Below are 15,060 nucleotides of genomic sequence, written 5' to 3'. Positions count from 1 at the left end.
GTCTACTTTCCTGAGATCTCCGTCCCCGCAGTGGCCCCGGGCGCAGAAGGGGGCGTGGTGCGCCGAGCCCTGACCCCGCCGGTGACATCGGGGTCCCCTCGCGCGCGGCCGGGCTCCCTGGGCAGGAAACCTGGCTCCGAGACAGCGCCTCGTCCAGCCTCGGCTGTGCGCCCTCTTGGTGGCCTAGGCAGTCCCCTCCTCGGGTCTTCGGACGTGCGGCTTGGAGCAGAGGCGGCCCCGACCCCCCACCTTCCCCGCTGAGGGTCCCGCGCGGCAGGCGGTCCGCGCCCATCCCGCCGCCCGCGCGGGTCCCGCCGCCAGGCTCCCTCGCCGGGCCGCGCCGACCTGCCTAACCCGCCGTCCTGCCGCGCCCGCCCCTCCTCCGCCCTCCAGGCGCCCCGCCCCGCCCGCGCCGCGCCGCGCCGGACACCCCGCCCCGAGGAGGCGGCCCGGCGAACGGTCGCCGAGGGAGGCTGGTGGCATGGGGGAGCCGCCGCCGCCACACGCACGGTCGCCCGGAGCTAGCCCGGGCGCTGCTAGGATCGCGGAGGACCGCAGACGCCGAGGGGGGCGCCTCCGGGCGTGACACGGCGTGGAGGGAGCGGCTCGGGCTGCGGCGGCCGGACGCCCGGCGAGCGGCGCGGGGAGCGGGCGGCGGCGGCGGCGGCGCCGGGAGTGGCGGGCGGAGCGGGCCCGGCGCCGAGGGCGCACCTGGCGGCCGCGCGGCCGGGTCGGGCCGCGGGAGCTACGGGAGGCGGAGGCGGCAGGAGCAGGATGATGTCGCAGCCGCCGCTGCTCCCCGCCTCGGCAGAGACTCGGAAGTTCACCCGGGCGCTGAGTAAGCCGGGCACGGCGGCCGAGCTGCGGCAGAGCGTGTCTGAGGTGGTGCGCGGCTCGGTGCTCCTGGTGAGTGCGGGACGACCGCGGGCCGGAGGAGCGGGGGGCGCCTCTTAATCGGTGGGGCTGAGGCGGAGCCGCCGACCCTGCGGGGTCCGCGGAATCAGGAGGTGGGGCGGGCGGGCGGGAGGGGGTTGGACAGGGGAGAAAAGAAGGTCCTGGAGGGTCTGCAACTCCCAGATCCCTCTCCGCCACCCAAGATCCTCTTCCCCTCGCTGCCCCCTTCCTCCTGGGAAATTTCCGCGGAGTGACGTCGCCCTCTCATTCTTTTCACCCGGCTTTCTCCCAATTTACCTGCTTTCTGACAACTGGGAAATTACTCTCTGCCCACTCCCTCGCATCCTTCCCCCAGCCTCCCTCTCCTCGCGTGTTTTGGAGGGGCACAGGGGAATTGAAGTGAGGGCTTTCTCATCCAGTCCGCGACTCAGGTTGGAGATGCCCCTGCCAACCCTTTGGGTGGGCTGAACTCTAGGAGCGAAGAGCTTCCGCATCCTCTCCTGCGCCCCTCCTCCAAGCCTGCATCCTCAAGTTTGGCCGCCTTTTAGAAAGGGTTGGGGACCTGATGGGAACCCTCGCTAATTTAGCATTGGTGCAAATTCCTGTGACGTTTGGGGGTTCGAAGCAAGCAAAGCGAGCTTTGAATTTGCACGTGGCAGAACGTCTTTTGAGAATAGGCCTCTGGATGTGAGGAAGATGAAGTTTTCAATTAACTTTTTCACAGCCAGCGCTGGTCCTGCTGTATTTGGAAACGCACTACAACCCGGTTCACCTGGATGGTGCGGGAGTGGAGCGACGTTTGAGCTGGAGCGAGCTCTGCAGGGCAGCTGGAAACTTTTAGCTTCTTGCATTGCCGCCGGCATTTGTTTTCTTGAAACGGTCTTGTTTGTGGGTGGGTGTGACTTGTGGGGTTTGTTGGAACAGTGCAAGAAGATGGGCCTTGGAAATTATTGTCTGGGGTTTGTGGCGCGGTGTGTGGGGAATTGTCAGGACAGACTGCTGGGCCCCTTAACACAGGGGCAGATGGGGCAGATGCATCATTATGGTGGCATATCGATGCCCTTCCTGAGCAGACACAGAATTGCATGAATGACGTTTGTGGAGATTGGAAATGAGGCTTTGCTGATTTCTGTATTAAGTTTGCTCAGTTTGGATTTTCTTTAGATTGCTAGCCCTTCCAATTCATTCCAGATTTCTCAAACTCCAGTTTGATTCTTAGTAAACAGGGATTTAATCTTTCTATTTTAGGGAAGTCGATCAGGTAAGGAGTAGAGCAGGAGTTGGGAATAGACCAGAACCTGGCTCTCTTTTCCGTAACCAACTACCTTCTGTATGGCTTCCTGCATCTTCCTGACTGTTGCCAGTGCATGTTAAGGATAAAGTCTGCAACTTCTTTGGTGTCTTTTTTGTTCTCACACAGAACTTGGTTCCTTTACTAGGGGCCTGCCGTGGTCATCAGGGATTTGAGGCAGAAGAAGAGTAAAGTGTGCCAGTGTGCTGATTTCCATGGTGCCGCAGGTGCTGGTTTAGTTAGCTGTGTAGGGGAGCACAGGGGTGCAGACACAACACTGCTGATGTGCAGCAGTCCGTGAACATCTGCCCTTCCTGTTGGAGGACAGCCTGCTAATGGTGACCTGGTAGTGTCCATTCCCATGTGTGACTGGCTGCCAACTGTGTTACCTCATGACACTTTAGTAGTATATCTGTTTTCCTTGGACGCCTTTAAGCATGAAGAGCCAGATGCCTGTCTGCTGTCTTAACCCTTAGTCTTGTCTGTCTGTGGTCTCCTGTCTGATAAAACCTGTGATGGACCAGATAGAAATATGCAGGGAAGCAAGTGGGCCTACTCCGGCATGTGAGGGCCCCCGGCTGAATGGGAAATGGGAAATGCATTCCGATGGTTCTGAACTGCAGAAGGAAGAAGCTGGGAGGGCTTACAGATACCAAAAATTACCCACACACCTCATCCCCTCACCTCCTGCCCAGTGCTCTGCCACTGCCTACTTCCTCTAGTGGCTCCAGTGTCTGCCAGGGAGCCCAGCAGGTGCACCTGCTGAATAAGTTCTGGCCCGGCTTTTTGTGTGAAAGTCTGAGAGGTGAGGTAAGGTAACCCTGGACTTCTCAGGAGGTGGAGCAGCAACCACGCCAGGTTCAGAATCCCATGGTCTGTGCATCTGTCCCTAGATGGGAATAATTACTCTGCTCTGTGTCTGATAACTTGGGTCAGCACTAATACAATGCCCATGACATAAATGCTCAATAAATATTCTTAACTAGCCAACTAAGAAAGCAGTTCTGCAGATGGATTTAAAAAAAAATTAAACTACGTATGGGTTGACTAGCTCTTCCCATGCTTCAAGTATTGATGAGTGGATGGTCATGAGATCAGAAACAAAATTAGATAGTTCGGTGGATGATAAAGGCTGCCATTAAAATCAAACTAATGTAAATATAACATGGGCTTATCCATTTTTCATTGTTCAATAGCTTCATTTTTCATGGGTTCAGGTTTATGGACCTTTATGAATGATTTTGTATTAATTTGTTTGAAAAGCTTGAAAATAAGCATACAAAAAATAGAATAGGATAATAAACCTTTATATTTCATCATCCAGATTGAATAATTATCAAGATTTTGCCAAACTTGTTTCATGTGTCTCTTCTATTATTTTTCATGTGTGATTGTGAGCCCCAGGCCTTATATCATTTCACCTCTTTATAATTAGTGCATATTTCTTAAAAGCAGCATCTATTCTTACATAACTGCAATGTCATTATGATAAAATTAACAACCTGTTAGTTTGCTCTTCACATTTCTCAGACTATTTTTAAAAATCTTTGATTGTTAATTTGTTCTAATCAGGATCTAAAAAAGCTTTGCAGGCATTTCCAAATGTGGTTAGCTCTTTCATAAGCCTGAGAATTTTTTTTTTTTTTAAAACAGAGTTTTGCTCTTGTTGCCCAGGCAGTGCAGTGATGTGATCTCGGCTCACTGCAACCTCCACCTCCCTGGTTCAAGTGATTCTTCCGCCTCAGTCTCCTGAGTAGCTGAGATTACAGGTGAATGCCACCACACCCAGCTAATATTTTGTATTTTTAGTAGAGCTGGGATTTCATCATGTTGGCCAGGCTAGTCTCAAACTCCTCACCTCAGGTGATCCACCCGCCTTGGCCTCCCAAAGTGCTGGGATTACAGGTATGAGCCACAGGGCCTAGCCAGAATTCATAATGGAGAGGACCCTCCATGGAGTCAGGACTTCCGTGTTTTAATCTTAGAGGTTTAGTGGCTTAGAGCATGGGTTGTAAGCCTGGTTCTATGCCTCACCAGTTGTGCAGTCTTAGCTATATAACTTAACCTTGTTGGGGCTCAGTTTTCTCATCTGTAGACTGGAGATAATAATTATGCTTTCCTTGTACTGTTGTTGGAAGGATTAATTGAGCTATATGGGGATGAAGTTCTTAGACAGTGGCTGGCATGTATTCTACCAGCTACGTAAGTCCCCTTTGACTGTTGCTTAATGTCTCTGAACTTCAGGCTTCTTGCTCTGTTAAATAAGAGGTGTACTGGATTTTTTTCTAGAGTCCCTTATTCCACCAACACTCTTCTATTTGAAGCTGTTTTTATTTATTTATGATTTATTTATGCTTTTAGAGACAGGTCTTAATCTGTCACCCAGGCTGGAGTGTAGTGGCATGATCATGGCCTGCTGCAGCCTTTGAACTCCTGTGTACAAGCAATCCTCTCACCTCAGCCTCCAGAGGAGCTGGGACTACAGGCATGCACCACCATGCCTGGCTAATTTTTGTATTTTTTGTAGAGATGGGGTTTTGCCCTGTTGCCCAGACTGGTCTTGAACTGGGTTCAAGCAATCCTCCCAAACTCATGGGATTACAGGTGCAAGCTACCATACCCAACCCTAAGCTGCTTTTATAAAAGTAGTGGAGGTACTACTAGGAACATTTCTAATGTAGGAAAAGTAATTCATGAATTTTGGTAATGAAAGAAGAATCCTCACAATTTCAGAATTAGCTTTCTGTAATGTAGAATAGGAAGGCAGCATGGTCAAAACATATGCAAGCTCAGAAGAAAAGCTAGAGAGAAGTCCCTGAGCAGGGTTGAGTTGTGATTACTTTTGGAGCCCCTGAAGGAATTTCACCTCAGGTCTTCAGATGTATTAAAGATGGCATCATAATGGCCAAGATCTAAGAGGATGTATTAATACCACTCAAAGCCTGGAAGTGTCCTTTCTCTGAAAGATTCGTGTGAATATCAGACCACACCCCTTTGCATGGGCGTCCTGGCTGTCCTGCACTGAGGTATTAATATACAAGTCATCTGGCTGCCCGGCTTCCTTACTGATCTTATCTCACCATGTTCAGCTTCAAACTCTTCTTAGATGTCAAGCCATTGCCAGCGATGCCACTCCACACCCCTTTGAGCTCCAGCAGTACAAATGAAACCAAGTCAGGTCGTTGCTAAATTTTGCTTGGTGTTACTGGACGAGGGCGGACGGGGGTATGGGATGGTAATGTCCATGAGTCTGCCCAAGGCTTCTCTCATGCCCCATTCATTCAGCTCAAGATTCCAGTGCTCTCAGAGGTAATGAGACCCCGGTAATGGTGTTCTTTGAAATTCTCAAGTAAGGTGAAACCTTGTTTTTGCCTATAATTTAAAGTCAGATGTCAGTAAGCTGTTAACTAAACTTGCCTGAGCTTCTCTGCACTGTTTCTCGTCACCCTCCAATGGAGTCCTAACAAACAGAAATGTCCCAAAATACAGGATGCAGGGTGGAGGCCCATCTTGGACTAGATAATCAACAGCAGGTTCCATTACTTTGGCTTTTAGTTTATTTAACTATTAGGAGTCAGGAGGACATTAGTGAGGCTGTGAGTTGAACAGGGAGGGAAGGAACTGTGAAACCAATGTCTACATTTACTGAGGCCGACTCTGGGGCAGGGCTCTCTGCTGGGTGCTAAGAACATGATGCCACGTCAGAGCTTGCCTGTGCAGGGTTTATGATCTAAATAGGTGGACAGGTCAGTCACCTACACAAAGGTGACTAACAGTCCAAAGGCGTACCATGGAAAGAGTCCAACGGGTGGCTCAGAGACCAGAGGAAGATGAAAGCACAGAACTGGTGTATTTGGGAGTTTATGAAGAATTGGACTGGACCTGGAAGATGCAGAGATAAGGGAGATTTTTTGCTAGGAAAGAATAAGAAATTGAACAAATGTTTAGTATGGCCAGGTAGGACCGAGAAGGAGCAGAGCAGCTTGAGCAAAGAAGGGCAGGTTTTTGGAGGAAGCGAGAGAAGTTTTGAGAAATACAATTGCCAGCTTTGGGAACAGTTTCATTGATTGGCTGAGAACACATCCTGCAATAGATTTTCCCTTTGTCTTTTTGAAACCTATTTCAGGAAAGAAGTTCAAACCAGCCATGAGCATATGCTTCTTAGAGAGACCTTCCCTAAATGTAATCCTGAGAGTAATTAATGTGACCGTTTTCTGTCAGGCAGGCCCAAGGATGGGATGGGAGGTCTGTGATGTGGAAGGGAAAATCCAGTAACAGGCCTGTGTGTGTGTGTGTGTGTGTGGTGGGGGGGGCACTTAGGTATCATGAGAGCAGTAGTCGGATATGGTGAGTTAAATGATGTTACCAAAAAAACAATGTTGGAGCCCTACCTTATAGCACATGCTGAAATAAATTATAATGAAATATAATAGTTACATGTAAAATAAACCACATAAAACATGGGCAAACAATCACGAAAGGTGGAGAGGGTTATTTATTTATTTTGAGATGGAGTCTCACTCTGTCACCCAGGCTGGAGTGCAGTGGTGGGATCTTGGCTCACTGCAACCTCCACCTCCCAGGCTCAAGTGATTCTCTTGCCTCAGCCTTCCAAGTAGCTGGAATTACAGGCAAGTGCCACCACACCTGGCTAATTTTTGTATTTTTATAGAGAGTATTTCACCACGTTAGCCAGCCTAGTTTTGAACTCCTGACCTCGAGTGATTCACCCACCTTGGCCTCCCAAAGTGCTGGAATTACAGGCATGAGCCGCCACCCCCAGCCTGGAGAGGGATTTTTAAAGTATGAAAGTACAAGAAGAAACCAGTTGGACCTGGGCTTTGAAGGTGAGCCTTGGCTTTGCCACTGATGGGCTGAGGACTTCGAGCAACGTACTTTGCCCAAGCCTTAGTTTGCTCATCTGAGAACTGGGATTTTAGGTATTATTATCTTAGAGAGTTTTTTAAAAAGTAAGATAATGCAGGTAAAGTGGTTAACAGTGAGTGCTTAACAAATGCAAGCTCTTATTACATTACCAAAGGAAAAGATCGATTATCTCCACTAAGTATTTCTGGAGCCAGCATTTATTGACCGCCTATGGTGTCCTAGAATGCATCTGAGGGCTTCACACACAGGAGGTTAAGTCACCTCAAGGTCATGGTTGTAGGTCCGGGGGCTGGGTCTTGGACCTGGGCACTGTAACTTCACACCCTGAGCTCCTGGCCACTCTGCCTGTTGCCTCCCCATGTTAACACTACACGTCCTTCTCTATGAGTACCCTACAGGTAAAAGTCAAACAGTAAGCTTGGAAACAATATTTTCCCTGTAGTTATTTATCTGTAGAGATACCTTGGTCATAGTGTTAAGTTAAACCTTTTGCTTGGAGAGCTACCCCATTCCACAGCTCAAGGGCCCCATTCACATGGACAGAAGCTGTGCTGTACACTATGGAATGTAGGTTTGATAAGAATGAAGTTTTAAAAGTGTATCTGTCATAAAATTGTTTTTCTAGCATAAATCTCTCATGTACATTCATTGACTGGCTATCAGCCTGACTGATTATCTGTGTTTAGTCTTTAACATAAACCAGAATGCAGAATGTTAACAATAGTTATCTCTGGATATGGGATGATGGGAAGTTCACTTCCCCCTCCGCCCTCCCGATTTTCTGTCCTTTCCAGAGTTCTGCAGTTGACATGTAGTACTTCTATTACTCTGTTCAAGAATGACAGGAGAAATGATTTTGAGAATGTGCTGTGAAAATTGGAGCCACTTACTCCTAAGAGGTAGTTCTTTTTATTCCTATTGTATATTTGAGCACTAGCAATTTTAAAAGTTGCTCAGAGTTTAGCAAGTGGTAGAGAGAGAAGGGCTGGGAGTTTCTGAGATGCCAGAGGCTGTTTGTCACAGGTTCTGCCTTTGGCCATTCCCCAGCTTGAGGCTTCTTGGCTGTACTGACCCAGCTCTGGTCTTTACTTCCACGCTGGCTGTTTGGTCTGCCTCTGCTTCCTCACTGTCCACCGCTCCGATCCCCGTGACCTGCTCTCGTCCGTAGTGTGGGGCGGCCTCTCAGTGCTCCCCATTCCACCCAGCACCCTCTTCCCTTTTGGAACAGGTTTCTTCTTCGTCTTCTGCTTCCTCTCTGATGTCTGTTACTTTGTCTTCACTCTTTTTGCTGCACTCACCACACAGGGGCATTCCTAAAGGCTCTCTTCTCCACCACTGGTTTATAGAATTTAATTTCTTCCCTTTACGCTAAAGGGGGGCACCACCTTATGTCAATTTCCACAGTTTTATCTCAGTTCTGATTCTGCCCTCTCTGCCACACGCTCTGCCCCACCCTGCCCTAGACCTGCTTTTCTCTTTTCCTGCCTGACTCTTCTCCTTGGCTCTCCTACCAGCTCCTTAAGTTCAGCATCTATAAAACAAAAATTGCCACTTTTCATCCCAAGTTAGGTTGTCCTTTTTACATTCTTGTTTTAGCGGGGAGTGTCATTTCATCACCAGCTTTGAATCGGTAACTCCTGTGTCTCTTCTGTTTCTCTCCTCTACATTCATTATGTTCTGTCATGAATCAGTCATTATGGGCCAAGGACTCCCAGATCTCAGTGGCTTAGAACAGAAAGATTTATTTCTTCTGTACTACATCTCCACTGAGTGTGGGCTGGGAGCCTAGTTCCATGTTGTCCTGAGACCTGAGTTGATGGGACAGCCCCCATCTTGAATGTGGCAGGTCTGCGTGGCAAAAGCAAATCACATGGCAACACTGAACTCCAGGGGCAGGGAAGTGCAATCCTTTCTAAGTGCCTGCAAGGAGGATTCATATCTTTTGTGAGCAACTGCAATTTCCAGTTTTATCTGTGAGACCAGGATGACTGCTGCAACCTGGCATCGCATTTCCTGTCTCCTTTCTTTCCTGGTCTGTGAAGTAGTAGGATATATTAGTTTATTTTTGCACTGCTATAAAGATATACCTGAGATTGGGTGATTTATAAAGAAGAGAGGTTTAATTGGCTTATGGTTCTGCAGGCTATACAGGCTTCTGCTTCTGGAGAGGCCTCAGGAAACTTACAATCATGGCAGAAGGCGAAGGGGAAACAGACACATCTCCACATGGCTGGCAAGAAAGAGGGAGAGCAAAGGGAGAGATGCTACACACTTTTAAACAATCAGATATCACGGGAACTCTATCATGAGAACAGCAAGGGGGAAGTCTGCCCCCATTATTCAGTCACCTTCCACCAGGCCCCACCTCCAGCACTGGGGATTTGGGTGGGGACACAGAGCCAAACCATGTCATAGTGGATAGGGTTCTTCCTATCTGGTTTCTTTGCTGCCATAATTACTCCATCCTTATAGGTTCAGTTCTGAACTCTGAAGACATTAGTGTGTCCCATTGCCCTTGGAGTACAAACTTCTTCCCTTTCACCATATGGGTGTCTCCTTATCAGAGACCACCCTCCTATTACTTACTGTCTGGGCTTTTAGATCCTCGTGTATGCCAGCCTCTCTCATACCCCAGGACATAATCATGACCCCTGGCTACCCCTCGCCAGGTCACTCTCTCTGGCCTTTGAAACTGTACTCACGTGTCCTGGCCTATCCACCCAACCTAAACCATGTTCCTTTCCTTTGACCTGTTCCTTTCCTTTGACCACTTGTCACTATTTATTTATTTATTTATTTTTGTACATTTGCTTAATGTCTTTTTCCTTTCCTGGACTGTTGGTTCACCATGTTTTATGAGGCCTGGCACATAGCAGGGGTCAGTAATATTTTTTGGATGGATGAACAAACTCTGAAAACTCTGCATCTGACTCTACATCTTAATTGTATCCTTTTCTTATTTCCTGTTACCTCTAATTTCTTTCTTGTACTCATTTCTATTTATTTCATTCTGGTTTACCTCCTACTGCCAGATTAATTTTCCAACGCACAGGCTCTGTCATATCATGGATTTCTCATTGCTACCTATGACAAATTCACCAATATTCCTGCACATCAGAATGTATCACTTTGAGGCTGGTTCTATGTTTTAGTTTAGGAAAAGCTGTTTAGATTGTCAGTAAATCCGTATGATCTTTGCATGTAATTTTAAAGCAGCCACACATTTTGGTACAAAATGTGTAAGATTAATTTCCTTTGTTAGGACCATTTGTTTTCACTAATTCCGTAGAGCTCCAGTGTGCAAAAGAAGACACTGATCTAACTCATGTTAAATATTTAGTAACTAATTTATCTGAAAGCAAAGCAAAACAAAACAAAAATGCAAGGAATAAAAACCACTGGGAGTGCTGCTGATTCACTGAATAATGAGTTTTGCTGTAAAAGAGCACATGGATGGTGACATTATTTCTTTTGCACCTTTATTTTCTATTTTTTGATTCTATCAGTGAATTTATCTTGTACTTTCTGTTTCTTTCTTGGCTCTTTATTGATGAATTGGTGACAAGGAGACCAATTCTGACCAGAACTTTGTTTGAATCTTCCTGCCTCTCTTTCTTTTTTTTTTTGAGACGGAGTTTCGCTCTTGTTACCCAGGCTGGAGTGCAATGGCGCTATCTCGGCTCACCGCAACCTCCGCCTCCTGGGTTCAGACAATTCTCCTGCCTCAGCCTCCTCAGTAGCTGGGATTATAGGCACGCGCCACCGTGCCCAGCTAATTTTTTGTATTTTTAGTAGAGACGGGGTTTCATCATGTTGACCAGGATGGTCTTGATCTCTTGACCTCGTGATCTACCCGCCTCGGCCTCCTAAAGTGCTGGGATTACAGGCGTGAGCCACCGCGCCCGGCCTTCCTGCCTCTCTTTCTTTGGGGTTGACAGGGATACATCAATTAAGATAGTGCTTGGGTGTGGTGACATTGGAAGACAGGCTGGCTCAGGGCCTGTGATGGAGACTTCCTCCCTTTATCGCATGTTAATCTGAAAGTGAACCTGAAAGCAGATGGTCATGAACTACCCAGGGTCTCCATTAAGCCCATGAAGTTTATTCTAAAACTCTTCTGGGCTTAGTTTGAGATTCATATGCTCTACTTTTGAAACATTTTGTCCTAACAAAGTATACCTTCAGTCATACAGATAGGCATATGTTCTAAGGAAAGATGTTTACCATGCTAAATTAGAAAAAAAAGTTTTAAACAGTGCTGTTGGCTGGGTGCAGTGACTCATGCCTGTAATCCCAGCACTGTGGGAGGCTGAGATCAGGGAACGCTTGAGCCCAGGAGTTTGAGACCAGCCTGGGCAACAAAGTGAGAACCCATCTCCCTAAAAAAAAGAAAAAAAAAAAAAGAAAAAATTAGCCGGGCATGGTGGCACATGCCTGTAGCCCTAGCTACTCAGGAGGCTGGAATGGGAGGATCTCTTAAGCCTGGGAAGTCGTGGCTGCAGTAAGCTATGATTGAGCCACTGCCCTCCAGCCTGGGTGAAAGCAAAACTGTCTCTCAAAAACAAGAAAAAAGGGAATACTACAGCTGACTTTGAACAACATGGGTTTGAACTGCACAGGTCCACTTATATACAGGAAAATAAGTGTATTGAAAACATTTTTGAAGATTTGCAACAATTTGGAAAAAATTGCAGATGAACTGCATAGCTGTTGAAAAAATTGAGAAAAAGGTGTGTCATGAATATATAAAATAATGTATAGCTGTTAGTCTATTTTATCATTTACTACTGCAAATGATACACAAATCTGTTATAAAAAGTTAAAATTTATGAAAACTTAGGCACACAAACACAGACCATGTATGGTGCCATTTGCAGTCCAGAGAAACAAATATAAAGATACAACATTAAATCATAACTACATAAAATTAACTATAGTTCGTATTGTACTACTGTAATGATTTCATAGCCACCTCCTGTAGCTGTTGTGGTGAGCCCAAGTGTTGTGAACATCCACTTTAAACACCGTGTGACACCAATAACCTCCATGTGAGCAGTTCCTCTTTCCAGTGTTTACCCAAAATGAAGAGGAGGCAACATTTAATGTAAGTAGAGAGTTTATTTGGGCCAAGCTTGCTACAACTCAGGAGCAAAGGTTCATATTGCCCTGAATATACACTCTGATTAACAGCAGTTACAAGTGGATTTTTTTAAAGGAAAAGAAGAGGCAGTGTCTGAGTTATTCGCCAAGAATTCACATGAAAACAACGTGAGCTATTGATTGGCTATCTGTTCTTCTTTGTATCACACATTCTGGGAACATGAAGATAATGGGGGAGGCAGCTAGTCAGGAACCAAATGACTTTAAAGAGTTGCTCCTGGGCATGGAGTGGGGTGACCTGAAGTCCCATACTCATGTCTCTTCTCTGGGCCTGCATAGTTCACATAGCTCACACTACTCTGAGCTGTTTTTTTCCCTCTCTGGTAAATTGCTTATTGCAGTAAAAAGTGATCTCATCTTGTATCTCATGTTTAGTGCAATACCATAGACATTGAATAACACCATAGGACCCTTACAAAGTGCCAGCCCTTACAAAGATCCTGGAAGTGCTCCTAGGAAACAGAGAGAAGTCATGTCATTCCAAGAAAAAGTTGAATGACTTTATATGTATTGTAGATTGTGGTCTGCAGCTGCAGTTGCCTGCCATTTTAAGATAAATGAACCTAGTTTAAGGACCATTGTGAAAAAAGAAAAGGAAATTCGTGAGCTGTTGCTGTAGCTTCACCAGCAGGCATAGAAACCTTGCACTTCTTGCAAAATACCTTTTTATCTTGTAGTGAAAATGCATCTTTTATGTGGGTACAGGATTGCTATTGAAAGGAATACCTATTGACTAAAGATTTGAGAAAAAGCGAAGTCATTATGTGATAACTTAAACTAAAAGGAAGGCGAAGGATCTGAAGCTGGAGAATCTAATGCCAGCAAAGGATGGTTTGACAATTCTGGAAAGAGTTTTTTGGCTTTAAAAAATATCAAGATAACAGGAGAAGCAGTTCTGCCAACCAAGAAGCAGCATACAAGTTCCCAGATGCCATTAAGAAAAACATTGAGGAGAAAGGATTATCTGCCTGAACAGGGTTTTAATAAAGATTAAAGTGCCCTATTCTGGAAGAAAATGCCATAAGGGATATTTTTTTAGTAAGGAAAAGAAGTGAGCACCAGGAGGTTAGGCCAACTCTACTGTTTGGTGCAAATGCAATCAGGTTTATGATCAAGACTGTCCTTTTCTATAAAGCCGCCAACCCCTGAGCATTGAAGGGAGAAGATCAATACCAGCTGCCAGTCTTTTCATTGTACAAGAAGACCTGGGCAAGGAGAACCCTTTTTCTGGATTGGTTTTGTTACCACCCATGTGTACTTGGGCCCTCAATGCAATAGAAATTGACATGAGGCCAAAAGAAAAGGCTTTGTTGGAGCTTATGCCTGAGCATAAGGGAGGCAGCACGAGAGAGAGAGAATTCCTTGGCTGTTGCTCTGAGCCTCTGGGGATTTTTTTATTAGGCAAAGCATGGAAATTGACATCAGGGATAGGGTATGCAGGCTGGGCCTGGCAAAGCACATGGTGGGGTGTGCGGGTCAGCATATCTGGTTGCGATGGTTATCTTGAGTGATGAGCCACCTGGTGGTCTGGCCTGTGGCAACAAGGCTATAAATCAGTTGCTCAGCATTCCTTCCTGAGGTCAGACACTGTGACCTTGGTTCCATATTTTGGATCTCCTATGGCCCATTCCTGGAATTCTTTTTTTTTTTTTTGAAACAGGGTCTGTCACCCAGGCTGGAGTGCAGTGGTATGATTTTGGCTCACTGCAGCCTTGACCTCTATGGGTCAAGCAATGCTCCCATCTCAGCCTTGCAAGTAGCTGGGACTGTAAGTGTGTGCCATGATGCCTGGCTCAATTTTGTATTTTTTTGTAGGGATGGGGTTTTGCCATGTTGCCCAGGCTAGTCTCAAACTCTGTTTCAAGTGATCTTCCTGCCTCTGCGTCCCAAGTGCTGGGATTACAAACGTATGCCACCGTGCCTGACCCCATTCTTTAAGTAAAAGTCATGGTTAAATATTCTGGGAGTGCAGAAGAACAATTCAGAATGGCTGTTTTCTTTGTATGACTACAGCCTCGGGGTGGTGGGTATAGCATCAGTGAGGTAGTGGTTTGGGTTTTATGATCATGGGGGATGCATGAAAGAATGCTCTGGTGGGGTGAGCTGATGCCAAACCCCATCTTCAGTTGCTCTCAGTTTTATCGGTGCTTTGTCCCTGAAGTCAGAAAGTGCCTTGCTAACAAGAAGAGTGCCTTTTAAAGTTCTTTTGATAGTATACAATGTCCTGGCCACCCAGAACACATGAGTTCAACACCAAAGACACTGAAGTGGTCTACTTGTTTCCAAACACAGTGCCCTACTTCACCCTCTAAATCTGGGCCATAAGGACCTGTAAGGCTCAGTGCATACTGTACTTCATGAAAGGATCAACAGCACTGTGGAAGAGAACCCAAACAGAACATGATGCAAGTCTGGAAGGAGTATATCATTGAAGGATACCATCATTAGTATACAAAAAGCAGTGAGAGCCATCAAGGCCGAAATACATTTCTGGTGGAGAAAACTGTGTCCAGATGTTGTGCATGACTTCACAGGATTTATGACAGCGCCAATCTAGGAAACCATAAAAGAGACTGTGGATATAGCAAAAAAGGTGGGGTAGGGGTGAAGGGTTTTAAGATAAAGATCTTGGAGGAATTCGAGCGCTAATAGATGCCCCACCAGAGCAACTAACAAAAGAGGTCTGATGGAGACTAGTGCTTCAGAACTAGTGCCGCATAATGAGGAAGAAGACAGAAGAAGAGGCACTGCCAGAAAAGAAAGTTACGTCAGACAGTCTGGCAGAGCATTCTGATTATTCAAGAGTGCTTTTGACTTCTTTTATGACA

The 15,060-nt window shown here is 46.4% G+C and overlaps 1 protein-coding gene across 11 annotated transcripts in view; it reads left to right on the top strand.

Moving 5' to 3' along the window:
* Positions 1-446: 446 nt before the first annotated feature.
* DOCK9 (dedicator of cytokinesis 9) overlaps positions 447-15,060 on the top strand; it is a 295,684-nt gene continuing 281,070 nt past the window's right edge. For 4 of the 11 annotated variants that reach the window (XM_078372637.1, XM_078372123.1, XM_078371685.1 and 1 more), the window contains exon 1: positions 676-906. In XM_078372637.1, coding sequence (XP_078228763.1) covers positions 775-906 — 132 coding nt within the window. In that variant the 5' untranslated portion in view covers positions 676-774. Of the gene's footprint in view, positions 907-15,060 lie in introns of all 11 variants that reach the window. The other 7 variants (XM_054245273.2, XM_054245030.2, XM_054244912.2 and 4 more) reach the window with 3 other exon arrangements.

Source organism: Callithrix jacchus, chromosome 1, assembly GCF_049354715.1.
Source record: "Callithrix jacchus isolate 240 chromosome 1, calJac240_pri, whole genome shotgun sequence".
NCBI classification, from domain to species: Eukaryota; Metazoa; Chordata; class Mammalia; order Primates; family Cebidae; genus Callithrix; species Callithrix jacchus.
The sequence above is the reverse complement of the archived record's forward strand: the minus strand, read 5'-3'. Positions and strand labels throughout refer to the sequence as shown.